Below are 21,287 nucleotides of genomic sequence, written 5' to 3' on the forward strand. Positions count from 1 at the left end.
CACCTCATGACAACACCATTTAGAGATATGTGTTGGTCAAGTAAAATCCTTTCAAAAACACTACTGTGAAGTTTGGGGGTTAATGTTATAAAATGACGTTAAAAGATGGGGAAAGGTTAATGATGTATGAGTACTTTTGCATGGCACTGTGTGTCAGTATGATGTTGGTCTCCATTTGCTGGTAATAAAATCAGATGTCAGCCATTAGTGTGCTGAAATACTGCAATCTGCACAGTTTCTTTGAAAGGTGGACAGCCGTCCTCAATGAATGCCACCAAGTGAGAAGGTTAACACAGAGCAATAAATGGAACCAGAGAGAATGGAAATGAAGCTAATGAGAGGCGATAAGATTCACTCCAGTCTTCAATTTCAAGCATGGAGTAGCTGGGATCTCAGAAAGGACAAGAGACAGACATGAGGATGGAGATCTTTAATGAGAGACATTTACAGAGGGCAAAAGAGATACTGGTGTGTCAGGCAGAACAAAAAGCCCACGCTGACAATAATTTCTGATTCTGTGAAGTATTACTTTGAGGAGTTTAAACGTTCCAAATGATATGTCATGCTGTCACATACAAAGACTAATCTGAATAATTCAAAATCGTGGATTTGGCTAATGAAAAAAAAAAAAAAAGGAAATAATGCCCCAGTGAGTGGTATCCGTTGACGTCATACTCACTGATATGGGTTGAGGCCACACAGAAGTAAGCAGAACTCATTGTCGGATTCAGGATTTTTTTTTTTGGCAAAACTCATTTATGAATTTCAGTCTCGTCAGCCCCCTGAGAAGAAGTGAATTGTTAACACCTGACCTCACAATATAAAAGGGCCAAATGGTTTAAATCAAGCAGAAGGGGCTCTGGGGACGGCGTCAAAGGAAGAGGGTGAAAAGGGACGAATTTCAACTCGGTCTCAGAAAGGGGAAGTCATGACTTTTCTTTTTTTTTTTTACAGAAACAAGGACACTAAAAAACAAGGTTAAAACAAAAATAATTACATTAGTCTTTCAGTTTCAGAGAAATCAGGATTTTTGTATGTGCTGTAGATATGACAAGGTTGCACTGTGAAAAGTAAGAATAAAGCTTCGCTCTCAATGTGTGATTAGTTGCAAATAAAGTAACATTTTAGGTCAATCTATGGAGCAACACATTGTTCAGGTTAGGACAATTGTTTAAGTGTTGTTCAAAACTAGACAATAAGAAATAATCTTTTCAAGTACAAACTGTAAAAGATGGACATTATGTAAGATCAGAGACTCAGAGCTGTCTTACACAACAGCAACATAGATAAATCTTTGCATATTGCTTCCTCCACACTTATTGGAACCCCTAGTAAAGTTTGTCAAAAGAAATATATTCACCTTTATTCCATTAGCATAATCTCTTTTCAACAACTGTTCAAAAGTACATCATTACTACCAATGGCAATAATAAGACTGCTTATTATTATTTACTAAAGCTAAATGTATTTCAGTAAATATAAGATGTTGTTGTTCAATAAAAAGTTTATCTGTAGTTCAGCGAGCAATAGTTTCCAGCTGGTCACAGGGATCAAAGCTAAATCACTAAAAACTTCCAACCTAAGACGCTTCTGTTAACAACTGACTTGTAACTTTTATACTGTCACTACATGGTGATACTTTTAGTAAATATTTAAATAAAGATATTGATTATAAAAGTTACCTAATGCTGGTTTAAATAGGAGAAATGGCAAACATTGTTCAGTATTACTAAAACTAAAGTCACAGTGTTTAAATACATCATCTTACCTGGTCTCCTGCCAGGGAGAGCTGCTGCTCAGTTGCTTCTCCTCGAAGGGGCGAGTTGACACGGAGCCAGACAGAGAAGCAACACAGGCTGTATTTGTTTACAAACTGAAATGAACTTATGTGTTTAATTATCTGCATGTGCGCTCCATGAAAGCTCTTTTGCAGCCATGGATGTAGAGTAATCGCACAAAGCAGAACAGGTCTGTTCATGATGGCGTCATAACCTCTGTGATCCCTGGCCCACTTCTTCGAGGGGGTGTCTTTTAAAGCAGGCAGCTGGAAAAATGCTAAAGTAATAATCTGTAGTCATCTTAAATGTTTTCATTGCTAGATTAACAAAATTACAAAAGGAGGAAGACAAAACAGCTTCAAACGGCTCACTTTAGTACTGTACAAATTTCATGTAAAGAACATGAAAGGATTCTAGTTAAAATGAGAATGACATTTTATTCTCATTGCCAATATTTCATGATTCCCATAAAATATTGGGAATCAGTGGCCCTGAATTCCAAATATACATGTTAGTATCAGCAGCAGAAACATTAACATCAGATGGCCTCTAATTTCAAACAAAACGAGAGGGATCTTTGACCAACGACTGTCTGACAAAGAGAAGGCGTCTAACAGAAATTAAGTATTTCAGTTGTTAATTAATATTTCCATTTATCATGTGATAAATGAAAAACCGTAAGGATGGACTGGCGACCAGTCCAGGGTGGACCCCTCCTCTCGCCCGTTGACAGCTGGAGATAGGCTCCAGCACCCCTGCAGACCCCAATGAGATAAGGGTGTAAGTGGATGGATGGATGGATGGATGGATGGATGGATGGATGGATGGATGGATGGATGGACGGATGGATGGAAAGCCATAAGGTTTAGAATATGATGTATTTTAAACAAACTCTCCTTCTTAACATAGGGTTTATTTCCCCTTTGAACAAATGTGCCAGTGGTGCCAAAACATGTAGAAATCATAAATGTATGTGATTTTGTTCTCACCTGACCATAAAAATCTCAAGTCTCATTGAGATTTATAATAAATAATAATTCCATCCATCCACTCATTATGTGGACTCACTTGTCCTTTCAGGCTTTAAGAGGAGCTGGCTCCTAACTCCAGAAGTCATTATTATACTCCAACAAACATTTTATTTTTGTTATTTTTGTATTTTTGTTTATTTTATTTAAGCTTTTTTTGCTTTTACCAGAGGTGCCAACCAGTGCGGAAGGTACTGCTGTACTGCTACAGATAGAATAAAACACATACACAAAAATAAAAATTTAAAATTGATCCACAGAAACATCCATGATTTAAATGTGGTTACAACTGGGTTTATATACTCACAGGGACAAAATAGAGAAAATAAATACTGGAAATGCTGTGGTAAATCTATCTGCAGAATCAGCTCTGTGCTGCATTTATGCTACATAATTATACAGCTGGTAAATTAAAACGGTCTAATCTATATTACAAAAAAAAATCTCAGTGATGTCATGATGGGATTAGGATCCATCATTCCTGATAATACATCATAAGGAGGTCAAGTTCTGCACCAAAGACAAATCGACCTAGTTTACCTGGTTAAAACTGAGAGTTTAAGGATAATGTTGATGTATTTCCATATGAAAGACTTTGAAATGGCAAATCAGTGCTAATAGTAGCATTCTTTTCTTTGAAAAGAAAGGTTTTTAATTAAACTAAAACTCAACTAAAGAGCACCAATTACATCCTTTGCATCAAAATGAAGAGTCATCAGTCTAAAATTTGTATGATTTAACTAAATGTATGATAATACATGGAAAAACATGAAACTGAAAAAAATCTCTGGTCCAGAAATCCAATTTTCATATTTTGTAGATTTGATTGACCAAATAATGAGCCCTTAGAGCAGCTGCAGCCACAGTGGTTAAGTACAAGGTTTGTTTCTCTCAACGTGATGCAAGAATTATGACAAGTCCTTCATTAAGAGGCAAAAAAGTGGTTTAATAACATCCATTCATGTTCTTCTCTTGCTCTCACACTTTAAAGACCTCTTGTGAGGCCTGAGCCTACATTTGAAATTTGTCGAGCTGCTTTGAAAGAGGTCCATTACAGAGTCATATATGATTATCTCCACAAGTCTCAACTTTACAATTTGCACAGGGGGAATAATTTGTCATTTTGTCTTTACGCTCAGAATCACTGAACACTGCCATGGTCAACCACTTCAAATGTCTACAGAATGTTTGGCCTCCAAGTTCGTAGACAGAGTTTAAGAATATGTGGCGAGAGTGTTTTAAATTTTTGACTTTTTAAATCAGAAAAATCATCATTCAGAAAAATACCTCTGTGAATCTCCTTTTGGTTTTTTATTCCTGTTTTATTCCTAAGGATAAGAATGTATTTGCAAATTTGCGTCCACATACACTGAAAGCAAAATGTATTTTCAATTTCAACAATAAAATAAAGTATGTATAATTTACAAAGACTTTTTTTTATAATTCCTAAGGGGAAAAAAACTAACTTTTCCATACTTTGTCATATTTTTCCAATGTTTCTGCGTTTATATTCCCAAAACAGGAAATTTCCATCTACTGTACTGCGTATCAAATCAATACCAGGTCAGGTCTTCTTTTGCATTAAATGCTGCCTCCATGTGCTGTGGTATTGAGCCCATCAGTGGTTCTGCTGATGTTCTAAGATAGCGTCTTGCTCTGATGTTTCTTATCTTTCTCTTGACAACACTTCTTGTCAACTCTCTGTGGGGATTGGTCAGCTTGCTGACACAGATATTTCATGGTCATTAAGAAAGGCAGTGTGGACATATGCCAGGTCCTAAACATCTCCATAAAACTCATCAACAGAGGAGAACATTAGGTGCTCTAAAATATCCTAAATGGCTCCACAGAGTTCAAACTTGATAACCACAATGGACTAACACTAGAAAATCATGACTGATTGTAAAAATGCCCCACTGGAGCCCAAGTAAAGTAACTTGGCTGATGTACCTCTTCACATTTCCTTCAGACTCTCACACCTTGATTTCCAAATGCTGAATTTATTTTTATGTGAAAAGTGGGCTTTGGACCACTGAGAAACAATGGTGCAGGAGTGGTTTCGCACTTGAATCTCAACTCACAATGGGCTTTTCTTCACAATGTTCTCAAGTCTGTGCTTATTCCTATTACTTATGCAACTTTTTTCCCTTCCACTAAAAAGACCATTAACCTGCTTGTACTGAAAACTGTCAAAAGCCAGATTTTTAAGCCATGATCTTTTGTAGATGCCCTTCTCTTTGTTAGTAGCTATCTGCTGGACAATTGTCAAATCAGCCATTTTCTCCAAAGACCACACTGAAATACAAATGCAGGTTCAAAAATTAGGATATCGATAAAAAGTTTAAATCTCTTTGTCACTCTCTTAGGAATGTAAAACTCATATTATTACACAAAGAGTGAAGTATCTCAAGGCTTTATTTCTTAAATTATGCAATTATGGTTTCGAAATACATGTGTGTCTATGTAAGAAATAAACACTCATAGAGCACAAGTTTTATTTATTTTTAAATCAAACTACTAAAAATAAAAATAGTCGTATTATGAGGTATTCTACACTTTTGTCCAGTGTTAGCTCTTCAGATCCTTATCTCTGTTATATTTACTGACTTTAATATTTTTGCAGCCACTTTTGTTTAGAAAACTTTAGTCTTTAACATCTTCATTCCTAAAAATTACATTTTAAATTGCATACAAAATAACAACAAAAGAATCATTATTATTAAAGGATGAACAATACTCAGTTTGTGACATAACTTGTCAGTGTAACTTTGTGTGTGTCTTTTAATTGATAAACAAAAAAAGCTGGAATAAAATAATATCATCTGAGGCTTTAATTTTAAGCAGCAACACAGTTATATATTAAAAAACAAAAGACAAAAACAAACTTGTTCATATCTGTCTCAGCGGGAGACCAAACCTTAGGAAATATGTATAGTTTTATTTATTAAAAAACACTGATCCTTAAAAAAATGTAACTGAAGCCTTTTACACTTTTACTGTTTTGTAAGCATGAGCAGCATCTCAGAATGATAAATTAGTATTCTGTGTATGAAGATGGTAGAAAGGCCCATTTCTTTACCCGTTCTTCAAAATGGGAAAGACAAGAACATATGCCACTGTAAGGTCTATCTGTAACCAAGAAAAATATTTTTCTGATACCATGTTGCCAAGTCTAAGTGAGACAGTACTATTTGTGTTACTTCTATCAAAACACTAGTGTTATATACGTACATTGCTGTTTCTCATATGGCATCGCCTTTGCAATCATTGTTACTTTGTTGTAAAATTTGAATAAAGGGTTTTAAACAGCCAGCTTGCTATTTTTCTGTTGGTTCCAGTTTATTAAGGGTAAAAATAGTTTTATCGGAATGAATCACTGACATGCACCGGCGCTCACATTTCTATACTGATTCTGCCGGGGTATACAAATTGCATCTCCATACCAGTTAGTCAGGAGGCATGAGTGCACATAAGCCATACACAAATTCTATTGGCTAACTTTGAAGAGCTTGACATTATATTATTATCACTTTTTAATATTTCACCACAGTAGTCATTGTCAGACGCTGTCACTGTCAGATGTGCCAACAGTGTTTGCCAATCATACAGACTCTGATCGAATTCAACTGTCAATCAGAAGCCAGTCAAGTTGTTTTCTTGACTTCAAAAAGCTTCTTTTGGAAATCATGACAAAAGATTCTCATCTTAAATTTAAAATCCCTCTGGGTGACAGTTGTTTAGACAGAACAACTGGTTTTGATTTATAAAAAAAAAGACAGATAACACTTTTGAAACATTTGGTATGACTTTCAAAAGAACATCTCGTTGCATAGAAATAAATAATCTATTCTCAAAATAGGGATATGTGAGGAAACATTTTGCATGTACATTTGTCTGTGCTGCTGTGCATCTTTGCTAAAAGTGAATAATGCTGATGACATCGTTGTGAAGATGAGGTGAAAGCAGCCTATTATCTGTCAGTCTGCCTCTGCCTCCCCCTCCTGGTGCCCCGATAGGGCTCTTCTCATTCAGACCTGTTTTGGAGTAATGCCACAGATGGTGATGAGCCTGTGTAATCCCCGTAGATTTCCACGGTTTATAAACAGCAAGACAAGCAGCAGGTCCCGCCGATCTGAACAAACACTTCCAAATCAGGAGGTGTTTATCATGCCTGTTTGGGGTGGAGGTTGTAATTATTGCAAACAAGAGCAAACATGCAAAGAGAAATGGATTTCACAGATCTAATTGATTGTGGGAGAAGCAGGAAATGTGACTGCTGTAAAGCCAGACTTCCCCTCCCTTTGCATTTCCCATCAGGTGATTGTATGAGAGTTTAAAATTTATCATATTTTACAGCACCTGAAGTATTTTCAATTTTAAATGAGGTGCAATCAGAGTGAGCAGTTCAAAGTTAATTTCCTGTGGCTAAATCCAAGAAACAAATATGACTAAATACTGCATTTTATAATGTTGTAAAGCAGTGGTGTTGTTCAAGGTTTTACTTAAAGCAGAGAAGACACATATTGTTCCCCCTTCTACATAAGTTATTGTACGTTGTATTATATTTGTATGTTTATACAAGATCTCTATGTTATAGTGTCACAATATTTCTCGTTAAGGTGACTAACATCTTGTGTGCATTAACCTGATGAAGATGTAATAGAAAATTCCCCAACTTAAATTATTTGCTTGGCAGAATTTTGGGTTTCCTTTTAAAAAACGTTTAATGGTGACAGAGTGACAAACAAGACAAAAATGTGTAAGCACTGCAAGTTACTCAGGAGGCAGAAATTGTTGCTATGAAGTCTAATAGCTGGACGTCAGTGGGCACGTTAAACTGCGTCATTATAACAGTGCAACGCTGACACTAGCAACTGGGGATTGGTAAATGTGCTGTACACCATTTGAAGCACTCTCCAAAGATTCAAAGAAGGTCAAGAAAACAGAAAAAGAAAGATCTGTTTTTTTGTGATTTTCTCTTTTCCCCCATTACGTTTTTGGAGTTATACGCCACAGGATTTGCCACTTCTAGGCAAGGTCATGGACGTCTGACTAACCAATAATGCAAATCTGCTTTTTTCTTTCCTAAGAAATGTATCTATATCAGTTGGGAAAGTCCTCTTTGTTTGTGTGAAGCACTTCAAGGATGAGTTTGCCAGTATCTAGAAGGATTTACCGACAGTTCCTTCTGTTTATGAATTGATAAACACAAACAAAGCGGCAAGCTAAAAATAATGCTAAAATGACTACCTTTAATTTAGATATGGATTTATTGAGTGTTGATATAATGTCTTGGCCTTTCTTCTGATATCAGTAGCATCTTGCGTCTACTTATGTCAGCAGTGTGTGCTCACTTCTAGCTCCTTAAGGAAGTAACCGTACTGCGTGTCTTGAATAGTATTATTACACAAACTATTTGGCATTATTTTGCCGTTCTTGTCTTGGGAGGCAGATGACCCAAATGCAGTCAGTGACGATTCTGTGCCGATAAATAATCGTGTCTCTGCTCTCGGGCTACAAAAATTGCCAAACGGCGGTGAGTTGAAGGTTCTGCTATCTGGATGGGGGTGAAGTGCCTCAGTTGCATTTAAAGAGACGGCATCAAAACAAGTTGCTGTCAGACACACCTCAGAACCGGGGTAGAGGAGAGGCCTGTGGAGCTGCAGCAACCAGGAATTCGGACCAGAGCAGTGCCACTTTATACAGACAGCTATAAGATTTAAAAGGGAAAAAGAAGGTTTTAAAAGCATGATATGTTTACTTTAAAATAAAGCTGTCAGTTTAAAAACTGAAATATATGTTAAAGGTCTATAAGCATACTGTTTCTTGGAGTAATAATACCTGGGGGATGGTTTTTTTTTTTAATTATATGGTTGTTTTGTTTCTGTTGCTTTATTGTGGAACAAGGGTGTGAAAATAACTAATTTGACAATTGTACATGTAATGTTGAAAAAAATCTGCATATTCTTTCTGTGAAGTGCTTTGAAAAAAAGACATATGTTAAGCACCCTTTTGTTTTTGTGTTTCACCTTGTTTTAATGCAACCAGAGAGTTGTCTAAAATTAGCAGCGCAGTTTGATAAACAGCAGGTACAGCGCACCGTGCTAATAGACTCTGGAGGTGAATTAGCCATTAACTGAAAAGGCTAATTCACCTCTAAACCAGATGTCTTTGTAAAAGTGGAAAAGAGTGGAACTGTAAATACAACAGTGAGAGAGGTGTTGGGAGATATATTTAAAGTGTTTGTGCAACTGCTTAGAACGCAACCCTGACTGCAATTGAACTATAAACTGATCAAAAATAGAGTATGAGCATCAAATATCAGTAACATAGAAAAATTGGTGGTTTTCTAAAACTAAATGTAGAAGTTGAATTCATCACATGAAGTTTAACTCATTGCATTTACTTGTGATTCTCAAATAAGCTTTAGCATTACCACTTAAAAGATACTAAAAAGATTTTAGTTTGTCACATTTTGTCAGGTTTCAGCAAAACAAACTTCAACATGCTGGGATTTTACTGTATATCATAAAACACAAAGAATCATATAATTTTGATAAAAGTATCTTCTGTATAACAGTGGCCCAGTCAAAGTCCAGACCTAAAGTCCAGACAAGAGACGTATTCCAAAAGGTGGTCACATACTGTATATTGACTATTAAACCTCATATCCTTTCCTTTCCACTTCAGTTAGTGGGAACATTGTGTTGGCCTATTAAATATTGTAACATCTAACAGTACAACATATAAAGCATTTCAAGGGGTGTGAAAATGTTTTAAAAATGAAAAAAAGTTCTGTATCTTCCATTTGCAGATCAAAGCAAAGCGCAGAAAAATCTTCAAACCAACAAGTGAATCATGCTGCTTTTGTTTGTCTTTTTTGAGCAATAACATAAAACTTAGCCCACAAAAAAATATGAGGGTACTTTCAAACTCAAGTTAGGTGAAGAAAGTTGAAGCTCAGCTGACTTTTAATAGTTGATTGGTATATTTTCCTTGAGCTAAAATATCATTATAAACATTTGGATTTTTGTGCTTCCACTAGCCTGAATCTATTTCCTTTCATACCATCACTTATTTATTTCAGTTTATTTCACTTTGATGTGAGCAATGCTTGTAATTGCATGTACCTCAGTCATCATGTTTCCTTGATGAAATTTTTATCTGTGTATAAATTATGTATTAGTAATGCATAATATATGGATGGAATTCCACTTTTTCTACAAAACAGGACTTTTTAAAGTTTATTTTCTTAATTAAATTTCTCTTGGTGGTAACCAAATGTCTGATGCTTGTGTTTTGCAAGCTCAAGGAGCCCTATTTTAAAAACATCATTACAACATTTGCAAACACTAATGATCACCATGATACATTTTAAACAGACCTCAATTTTATAGAGGTCTTTAAGGGGTTCTGCAGTGGTCATTTGCTTAAAACCTTAGATGGGCAGAGGAACTCCTAAAATACTTGCAGCGGATTCCAGCCATTATATTATATCTCTAGAATCTGGAATCTGGAAGATATAGTTTCTTCTTATATCTAGAAGAAACTATAGGAGCAGAGAAAGTTTATGGCTGTAATATGATAAAATATAGGCAAGGTATTAATACTTTTCAAGGTGCTTGAAAAGTATTGAAAAGTAAATGAAAAGCTAAATTAATTTAACAGATATTAAATGAGAAGGTAAGTGAAGCTTTCTTTAAGTTTTTATTTTACTTTGTTGTTAGGATAGTGGTGTGTCTGAGAACTTTACTTTAGTATGTAAATACTTTCTGTATCCCTGATCAGTCACCATGACTTAAGAACTGGTTTCTCATAGTTATTCTTCAAAATTAGAAAAACAGGAGAACATGCTTTTTTATTAAGGCAGATAGATACATGTTAGTCTTCTTGAGTTGGGAAAAGGGACACAGGAAAATAGATGCTCTCCTATGCCCAGATATCTACTCAAATCAATAATTCAACAGTTTAAAACAACTAGAACTATGAGAAACTAGGCTAGAAAACCAAAAAAACACACAAAATCCCCAAAGATCACTGTTAGACAACTGGAGCAAAGATGTGCATCTTGGTGGTGACAATATGTTCATAACAACAACACATACACTTCAGATTTTTTTAGTGTTTGAGAGGTAAAAGAGAGAGGAAAAACCATATCAATACCAAGATGTACTCAGTGGAAAGGGGATGTAGAGGCAGAAGCTGGCACATTCAGAAGATTGGCAGCAGGGAACAGATGGTCAGGAGGAGAAAGGAAACATGACCAGGATGTGTAGTTATGCAAAGATAAGCAAAGGAGGTGCAGGGAGTGCTGATGAGCTCTGAGACACTGGCATCCTAATTCTCCGTATAATAGAGCTTTACAAGTATCAAAACTTCTGGTAGGAGCAGGCAGCAAAAGACGTTGCAGAGTGTCCCAAGTTATATCTGTTCCATTAGATAGCAGATGTTGCAACATTCTTTTTCTATCTTGATTCTTGGAGTTGTTTGGACTTCATATATTTTAAATTCACACTGGTATAGATTCTACAGATATGACTCTGATACAAGCAACACAGACAGGATTTAGCTAGAGCCTTAATTTGCAGATATTTTGCAAATCTCAAAATGAACTCACTGTGCAAAATTATCAATCAAGAGAAGGATCTAAACAATTCTACAGAAGACCATGACACATGAAACCAAATTTGAGCTTTTTAAGCCATAATTCTAGTATGTTTGCCCAAAACTTTGAGCCTTACCAAAAGTACAGTATATCCACAGTGAAACACCATATAGCTTGTATCATGCACTGTGGTTACTTCTCTTAAGATAAAACTGGGGTTTTTATTGGAGACTGGGTCACTGAGTATGCTAATTTCTGACCCAATCTTCCTCTGCTGACAATCTTAAGGATGCTCAGATAGTCATGATGCCTCTAAAGATAATCTTAGAAGTGATCTAGTCTGATAGGATAGACATCGGGACCATTCCAACCTCAAATCAGGGATATCCAACATGTCGGCGTGATATCCCAGCCTGTGTGGTGCTGCAAGGACAAATGAGCATGCTGCCTGGCAAAAGAGACTTAGAGCCAATCAGAAAGTAAGTTGATGGACACACAGAGGGGAATCCAAAATACAAAAGACAAAACAACAGTCATGGCGCAGCAGAGTCTGGCGAATGCTGACAAAATCTTCTTGCATTGCTTTTTTCAGTTAAAAAAGAGCCCACGAACTATTGCCTCTTCCTTGTCTGCCGTGTTTGATTTTGAGAGGTTTAGCCAAACTTCTGACATCTGAATATTTGTGAGTGAAATCTGTTCACGTGTGGTGTGTTGTCTTTGCCCTGTGGCTGCACATCACACACTGTAGGACCACTGTAGGAGTTTTTGTAGACAAGATCAGGTCAGAAATCTCTCAGATTTTAAAAATCAACCAACAATTTTTAAATCTTGCCATTTGAACCACAGGCTTAAGGTGGAAGATGAAGAGTGGTTTCATGTCAGCAACACAGTGAGTCTGAGCAAACATCCAGTTCAGTCAAAGAGCTAAACACTGAAATATTAAAGTTTTCAAAGGCCGAGCCAGAGTCCAAACTAAGTCAGATAGAAGATCCGTTGGTTCACGTGAAGAGGCCTGAGGGGAGCAGATGTCCACACAGTTTGACTGATTTAGAGATGCTTTGCAAAGCAGAGAGGGCAGATATTGCCAAGCTAGATGTGGGATGCTAATAGAATCCTACCAAAGACCACAGAATGCTTAGATATTTCAAAAAAAGTATTAGTGGAAAAAGTTTTGAATTTTTTACCTCCCAAATCTCTGTTGTTTTAACCTCTGTGGGTACATTTTCAAGATCCACACTAAGTCTGCGGTGCAGCTTAGAAATGTTGACCTGATTCGGTGTGTTGCACTGATGTGGCTGTTTTAAGAGATGTGCTACATTCTTTCAGCATGTGAAAGCATGAGCATTTGTGGTTGAATCCTCAGTTCAAAGTAAACGCTGAACAGCTGCGCACTAATGATGTTGCTTTATTAAAACTCAAAATGAATCCTACTTACTGCGAAATTGACCAGCGTGCTAACAAATCTGAGACTTGGGGGCTTCAAATCTCTGTTTTAATCTTATGCAATTCCATAACTAAGTGGTTCTGGCCCTGATAATTGGCGAGTGAAAAATCCACCATGGGCAGCTAAATCCTAAAATCAGCCCATTTTCCATGCAGTGGTCTGTGAGAACACCAGCTGCCAGAGCGCCATCATCTATGCGAGCCCCAGCACAAAGCACTTCACTCTGCGCAGGGTGCGGGGTTCTGTTAGTGTCGGTACGGATGGGGAGATGGAGGAGGGAGATTGAATATGCATTTACGCTGGTCCCAAAGGGACGGTGCGTGTCCTTGAAAACATCCTTTTGTTTGTGAAGTTAAAACAAAAGGCCAACATTGGTTCAGTTATTGCAGCTCTTTGCTTCCAGCACTGTGCTGTAAAGATGCAGTCATTACCTCAGATCTTCCCTGACCTAAAGATGACTCATCCTTTAGTGGAAGCCTCAGTAGATAATAAAATATATCTTTATTGTGTTATCAAGAAGATTTAGCTTTTCATTTGAAGTTGCTGAGTTATCGTAAATATGAGAAAAATGTCACTGCAATGTGAACCATACTAATATCCTTGTAAACATTTCTTCAGTAAATGATGCTGCAGCGTTTCTCCATCACCAGTAAAACTGTGGCACGCACATCCGGTAAAATGTATAGTCAGTTTAATCTGTAACTAAGTAAATAATTAATTTCTTACTTGGATTTACATGCTGGTAAAAATATTATTTTACTGACGTATACTTGGATCTGTTTTAAACGGTCCAGTTCATCTTGAAGTAAAAACAATTTGACTGTAGAACATAGATGTCCTCAAGCTAGTTTAAATCTTTCTGGATGAAGTTTTCATACAGTGCAAGTTTGCTTCTATACGATGCCGTGTTCCAAATTTGAAACAAGTGCTTACATTTGAGCCTTTGCATTTGAATGTAGAGCAAATCTCAAAAGTGTACACACCACTGACAAAATACCAGGTTTTTGTTATGTACAGAACTGAGTCTATTGTAAATCACAACTCTACCATCCTTAAAATGAAAGTTATTAAACAAGAAAATAAGCTATATAATCTGCCAATAAATAGAAATATACATGAACTTGGACTCACAATGCTGATGCACGTTTGGATACTTTGGTATTCAACCTTTGTGTCCTTTAAACCTTTTTAAAAATATGAGATTCTGAGGATTTAAGTTTAAATTTCTTTCTGTATTTTCTGTATTGACTTTGCATTTTCTCCTGGTTCATTCATGGGTTCTGTCTGGGTAGATGGATGTCTTCACTGTGTCGTGGTACAAATCATATAGTGGATTTGTATTTTTTTCTTGACTGATACCTTTGAGCATTAAGGTCCTTTTGATCTTTTGAAACTTCTACACAAACTAACTGAAGCTGAAGGAGATTTATTTGTTATGTATTTTTATTTCTAGTTAATCAGATGCGCTGCAGCTTATATTAGTTGTGTGCCAAAGAACATAAAATGCACAAAAGGTGCTTTGACTAAGAATTATTTTAAACTGAGGCATACTTGATAAATCAAATTATTGCCTGTTTTTTACCCCCCATTTTTCTCACCAACAGATTTGTTGTTGTTGCTATATACAAGATACAAGATATTTGTCACATTAAATGTGGAAAATAAAACTTACCATTTTAACAGAGTGCGAGCCCTTTTGTAATCAACTACACCAACCAACTTTGGCCTTTGAAACAAAATATTTAAAAAATTAATATTTTCATTCAGATCTGTATTAATAAAGTTTTATGGCATTCCATTTTCTGCATTGTTGTTCATTTTCTTTAACTTCTTTTGTTCTTATTTTGTATTCATATGTACATTTTCCATTTGCTCTTTGTCTTGTATCCTGGGAAGAAGAATGAAGTCCAACCTAAGTTCCACAGGGTGAGGGGTGAAAAACAGGTCAACAGTCCATCACAGAGACAAATGAGGCAATCATGCTCACTGGCACTCACACCTTTAATCAATTTGGAAGCCCCATTTAACCTAACTTGCTTGTTTTAGGACTGAGGGGAAAACTGTTGGGAGGACATGCAAATTTCACACAAAGAGGTCCCTACTAAGACTTAAAATGGAAACAATCTTCCTGTGAGGCAATTTGCAGAACACCATTCATACACAAGGTAATTGCTTTACTGGGAAATAAAGGAACAGATATATAAAAAAAATCAAATTAAAAACCAGAAAGGCATGAAAGTTGCAAAGACACACCAAAACTCAGAAATGTTGAAATACTGATCAGTAGCAAACAATTATCCAAGAAATTATTTAAAAAGCTTATAATGTCAACTTTTACCTTTAGATTACGTGCTTTAGTAAGCAGCTACTGCATGATCTTAGTCCTGATTTAATGAAGCCACATCTCATGTTTTTTGGTGCTATGCACAGGTAATGGGAGCAAATAAACCAAATGCTGCCTGCTCTGGTTTAGTTGTGGTCCTAGGAACACTGAGTGAACAGATCTTCAACCTCGGGGGGATTCATGGTTCATTCCTGACAAGTAACTCTCAGATCTATTTAGGCCTAAGGCCATTCAGTGCTTAATAGACCAGTGAGGTTTTAAAATATCCTTTTACAAACAGGAAGCCAGTGCAGTGATATAAAGACTGATGTGATGTGATCCCTTATCCTGGTGTTGGTCTGAACTCCACATCTTAGATGAGCAGCCGCTGGTTCTTTGGTTTGTTTTATTGACATATTTTACTTTTTTTTTTCTTTTTTTTTTTACAGAGACATAAAGATACCACTACAAAAATCAAGCCTACTAAAAATAAATGCATGCCACAGTCTTTTGTGTCCTGTTTTGAAGGAAAACCCTTTAATCTGCCAATGTTTAAAGAAGACAAGAAGACTGAATTATACAGGATCTCCTGTTGCGATCCTAGATCTCAGTTCAAGAAACCAAAGTCTATGTAGAAATAAACTTTGCAAGGTTGTCAAAATTCTGATATCAACTCATGTCAGCACCTGCATTTCTTGCATTCCTGTGGTTTTAATCTTACCTGAAGAATACTGAGCGCTGTTCTCTAATTTTGTAACTTTAAAACTTGGGGGGAACTTTTAGACTTTAAATAAAAGTAGTACAAGAAGCAAATGTTAACTTTGTTTGATCAAATCATAACTGCCAAATAACTCAATGTCCACTATTTAAGATCTGAACCAATCAAGCACAGCACCAGACAATTCCACCTAATTTACAGTCGGTATTTTATAATCAATCCTCTCAAACACAGGGTTGTGTCAAGATGTCGGGTTGTTTGAGTTTGTTTTGGGTTTGTTTAACAGAAATATTATAAGTATAAAGTGATATAAAGTTAAGTTTCCTTAACTGTTTAAATTACATGAATGCATAAAGCTGCATGGCTGCTGGTTACTCTTCAGCTTCTTGGCAATGCAGCGTTTATTAGGTGAGACAACTGTCAAGATGAGCCCAGTATATTTACACTTTTATTGAAAAATAGTAACCACAACATATATACTATCTCTGGACAAGATGTCTGGGTGATTATTTCTAATTTAACAATATATACAGAAATGTTCATACAGTACTGACTTGCAGTGTCCTATGAATAAAGCAATAAACAGATGAAATTGTATTCCCACTCGCCATCAATAACAAGTATTGCTCCTGGGGTAAGAAAAAAAAATCCAAGAAGCATATAACACTCTCAGCACACTGTCCAATTTCAGACTTTACAAAGCTTGAGAGAGCAGCTGTTATTTCCCAGAGGAACACTGACAAGAAAAAAAAAAAAACATGTACGTGTCTGACACATTGAATTATAAAATTCTATTTACAAAAATTTTGAATAGCTTTTTTTTCACTGCAGTGCAGTGACAAAAAGTTATCAAACTGCGTCCCAACGCAATGTTTTACTGACAATCATTTATCTAAAAAATTCTGACACAAATGTAAAATGCATTGAGCAGAGTGTGTCTGGAATAGCTGCTTAGATCAGTGAGGTGGTTGAAATCCTATCACTGATGGATTAATGCATATTAATGAGTCGCCCTTGCTTTGCCTTTTTGTCTCGCAGTTTGTTTTGATTTCTTTTGTGCATTTTGGAGGCTTATTCTGAAATAACTTGAAGCATTTTAAAATTGTTTAGTGTCACAACAGGTAGTTGGGATTCCGATGTGCGGCTTGTAACCTCGTTAAATCTGGTTGTGCACATGACGGAGAATTCCAAATTATACAAAGCAAGGAACAGAATGCGATGAAAGACCCACAGAGAATGTGCTCCCCTGCATCACAGATCTGTGTCAGCACCCCAAGCTTTTCTGCTGAACACAGATAGTCAATAAATTCCCGGTGTTAAGAAGGTGCATGAGTTGAATTCTACTCTCGGAGATCTAATGAAATGACGAGAAACTGACCTTCAGGACACATGGGATTGATTCTTAACCCCCATCCTCTTGGTAATTGGCTTTGTATAGTTCTGCTTCGAATTATAAGTGAGTTGTAAAGAGAATGTATGTCACACAAGAGCACTCAGTCCTTCAAGGTTTACAGTTCAGAAAGGCATCAATAGCTCCACCGGGAGTAGAGATGTGCATATAGTTCCAAGTTTAAAAAGGATAAAATGCAGCCTCAGCACATCTAAGTAAAAGGTTCCCTTTTGGATCGTTTTGATTAAAAGCATAATTGATTACAACATGAAAATATACTGCATTCATTTCTTTTTTGCCGATGAAGATTAGTGGTCCGACCGACTGTTTAAATGATGAATTTTGCATCTGCTGTTTTCCTACTGAGAGAGAAGCCAAGGCTGTTAAAAGCCTGGACTACATTTTCAGCCCCACATCTCAGGTGGTTCGCTCAGGTCAGCGATTTGATTTGAAGTGGGAGTGGCATGGAGGACCACTGAGAAAAATTGAACCAAATTTGCCAAGCAGAATGTTAAACCATGTGTAAAATCCTTGCGATCGGCTTAGCGAACGATCCCTGGCTGAAGCTGCCATTTTCCCTTCTCACCTCTGTCTTTGAGAACGGTAACACTCATTTCTCTGCGCCTCTCGTGGGAACCCTTTGAAAGAAAGGAGGATGTCCAGGAACCCATTTACCTCCCCTGTGTATGTGCAGTCATTCCTGACATGCACCCAGACTCGGGGTTACCACCTCTGGAAAGCAACTGTCTTTTCACACAACATGAGCAGGTCGTTCCATCACCACCACATGCTGTCCCTTTCAGTCCTCTAAAAACACATGATATGCAGTAATGCATTAGGTGTCAGTTTGGTTAAATCGAGTTACTTGTGTTGATTTCTGGCTTATTTGCTGTTTTGGATCTGAAAGAGTTAATTTATAGTGCCTTGTAAAAATGTTCACAACCTGTTCCCATCTATTGCCACATTCCAACCACAAACCTAAATGGATTTTATAAGAATATTATGTGCTACACTAGCACAAAGGAGCACACAGTAGTGAAAGGAAAATTATATGCCTAATTTTTTCTCTACAAATTATAATGAAATATGTTAAACCGCCTTTACTTTGATAGCTTTAAACAAATCCATTGCAATCAGTTGCATTCATCAGGGAAATGGAAATAGTATGGCATGATGGCAGACCTATGTAGCAAGCAGGGCCAAATTTACAAAGGATATGGAATCCTGGGATTTTGAGTTTTGGTGCTCTGTCTACTAAGAAAAACATATTGTACTAGTACGTTAATAGATAGTCCTATTTTCCATCAGATTTGAATCGATGCAAAGTGGGTTTAGTACATTCCCTAACCAATAACTTCATGTTGTTCCCAAAGAAAACAACTAAAACCTCATAATTTTCAAATATTTGAGTATTGTTTATAATAATAAAAATCCTAAAATATTTAACCAACTCACCTAATTTTGGCCTAGGAGTTTTAGATAAAGTAAAATCTATGCAAAGCAGGCATTCATTAAAAAAAACTTTGCTCCCCATGCCCCTTCAAAAAATTATGGCCCTGGGTCCTGTAAGCAATCGGGCGCAGGTAGTACCACATGGTTGTCTATTTAAACTGAGAAAGGAGAGCATTGACCAGAGATGGATGGGGACAGTGACCATAAGTATATGGTCAGAGCGAATGGGATGGTTTAGATCAAAGATTGCTTGTGTTTTAGAATGGCTCAGTCAAAGTTCAAACTAAGATCCGATTGAGCGGCTGTGGCTGGATTTGAAAAATCACCAAGAATAATACACAACATCTAATCTTAAGATTTTGCAAAGTTGGTAGAGGAAAAAAAGAACACAAAACAAGCTGCAACAGAAGGCTGTACAAGAAGAGCACGCTGCATTTTTCAGATTTTTGGAAAAAAGGTTTCCATAATTTCACAATCCTGAGTTAAACACTAAACTGACCTTGTCACAAAATCATGATCACGATAGACTTCATTTCGTTGGACTCATATGATCTTACTATTTATTTTATTTTATTTTTTTGTGAAGAAGACATTCAGTCATATTTCTGCAGAAGCGTTTAGAAATCTTTGCACTGATCACTTTTTTTTTTAACAAAACAAGAATCTAATAAAAAAAAATCACGTTCGAAACTGATATAACAAAGTAACCGTGTACTCTGTGAAATTGTTTACCGGAGATCCAAAGTATGTCTAGGTGTTTTTCATTGGCGAAGCGTCTTCATTAGTCAAAAGGCGTGGGCGGGACTCTAGCTCTCTGCAGCGAGTCAAAGTGAAAGCAATAAAGGGAAGCAGGAGCTGCACTTTGCCGACGAGCATTTCTGCCGTCCTGCCTCACCACAGTCATCACTGCCCCCTCTGATCAGCGAGAACACACAGGGACTCCTGCAAAAAACCGGCAGAGTTCGTCAATGTAACTCGGGTCAGTCAGAAACTGCGCCGTTCAGCTGGATAAGTCCAATCTTGGCAGAAGAGAGAGGGGGGAAAAAAAAGAGAGAGTGGAGTGTTGGCGTAAAATTGTGCAGGAAAAGAGAAGAATATGATGCTCAAGCAGCACTTGATCTTCATCCTCTACAGCCTCTGCGCGAGCGTCTTTAAAGGTGAGCCCACTTGGACGGATGTTGCTGTTGTGCAGACGGGCGTGGTGTGCGGGGAGGTGGAGGCTGCGTGGAGTGTAAAAGATCATTTGTGTTTTGTGACACGTGAGGGCAAGTTGTTTCATTCAGCGCAAACACAAGAAAGGGGAGAGTTGGCTCGCCTTTAAAACGGCGCAGCTTCGGCTGCAGCAATGCACGGCTGCCGCTGTCTGCCGTCAGAGCCAAGTGTGCTGGAATGCCTGGAAGTTGAATTGTGCGGCGCAGTGAGGAGCAGAATGCGGCTACACAAGTTTCTGTGTCGGAGGGACAACTTGGACGTCGCCTCAGTGACCGATAAAAGCTGCGGATTAGTTCACTGAAGCCTTCTGTGTTCATTCAGCTGGGCATGTGTCTCCTGAAACTGATACAGGATGCAGGAGAGGTGGCTGGTGTCTTGTTTGCTGAGTCCGGTGTCATTGAGTAGATATTTACAACCACAGGCTGCGCTTAGGTTCATTTTATGGGATTTAGCAAATCTATTTAAAACAATGAATTTGCAAAGATTTAAAAAAAAAAGAGAAAGAAAACAAGTCCTCTATGCATTTCGTTAGGTTTTATATTGTGGTCACTGTTTGAAGTGTAGCCTATGCATGTGCATCTCCAACAGTGACAGTAACACATTTGAGGACCAGCATCGTGCACTGCTCTGCTGTGCACGACCTGCGGAGACGCAGGTGAGATTGCGTGACTGCAGCTCGGTTTGTACGTCGCCTCATGACAATAGCCGTTCTCCCCGCAGACCGTCCCGCTCCTGGACATGCCTGCGCAGCCACCGCCCTATAGGCGACCAGCGTTCTGAGCCCCCCCTCCAGAAGAGCTGCTGCTGGTGCCATCACAGTGCTCCATATGACAAATGACCAAATTAATCTGCCTTCCTCTTTTAATAATAATAAAAATCCATAAGACATTAATGACATTGTCAGTGCAGGTTTAGTGTAAGGTATTGTATAATGAAAGTGATTAGAGGTATTTTAACATAAAGCATGAATGATTTATACTAATTCCACTCAGGATCACTGTTCCCCTTATTTGAGCCTGAGAAACAAAAAGTTGATACCTGCAGGATCTCTCTTTACTCGGAAGTCCTGCATATTTATTTTTTTAATGACATTGAATTATGGAATTAACATAAGGTAAGTTTTAGATTTTTAGAAAAATCCCACCACATGGCCAGGCGCACCAGAAAGTTTTCAAAAGAGTGGTCAGATTGGACAGCTGATAAGGCAGCACCACAAAACCAAGTTGTTTTTTATGCTGTTAAACAGGGATGAACATTCAAAAGTAGGGCTATGTAAGGCAAATTAAATGACCACATAAATACATAGATTAACTTAATCATCAAAATGTTGCAACTCA

At 37.3% G+C, this 21,287-nt stretch overlaps 1 protein-coding gene across 3 annotated transcripts in view; it reads left to right on the forward strand.

Moving 5' to 3' along the window:
• Positions 1-19,556: 19,556 nt before the first annotated feature.
• Positions 19,557-21,287, forward strand: part of LOC102236135 (cell adhesion molecule 2-like) — a 150,400-nt gene continuing 148,669 nt past the window's right edge. For 2 of the 3 annotated variants that reach the window (XM_005796821.2, XM_023352019.1), the window contains exon 1: positions 19,558-19,895. In XM_005796821.2, coding sequence (XP_005796878.1) covers positions 19,835-19,895 — 61 coding nt within the window. In that variant the 5' untranslated portion in view covers positions 19,558-19,834. Of the gene's footprint in view, positions 19,896-21,287 lie in introns of all 3 variants that reach the window. The other variant, XM_023352020.1, reaches the window with a different exon arrangement.

Source organism: Xiphophorus maculatus, chromosome 18 (genome assembly GCF_002775205.1).
Source record: "Xiphophorus maculatus strain JP 163 A chromosome 18, X_maculatus-5.0-male, whole genome shotgun sequence".
In the NCBI taxonomy this organism is placed as follows: domain Eukaryota; kingdom Metazoa; phylum Chordata; class Actinopteri; order Cyprinodontiformes; family Poeciliidae; genus Xiphophorus; species Xiphophorus maculatus.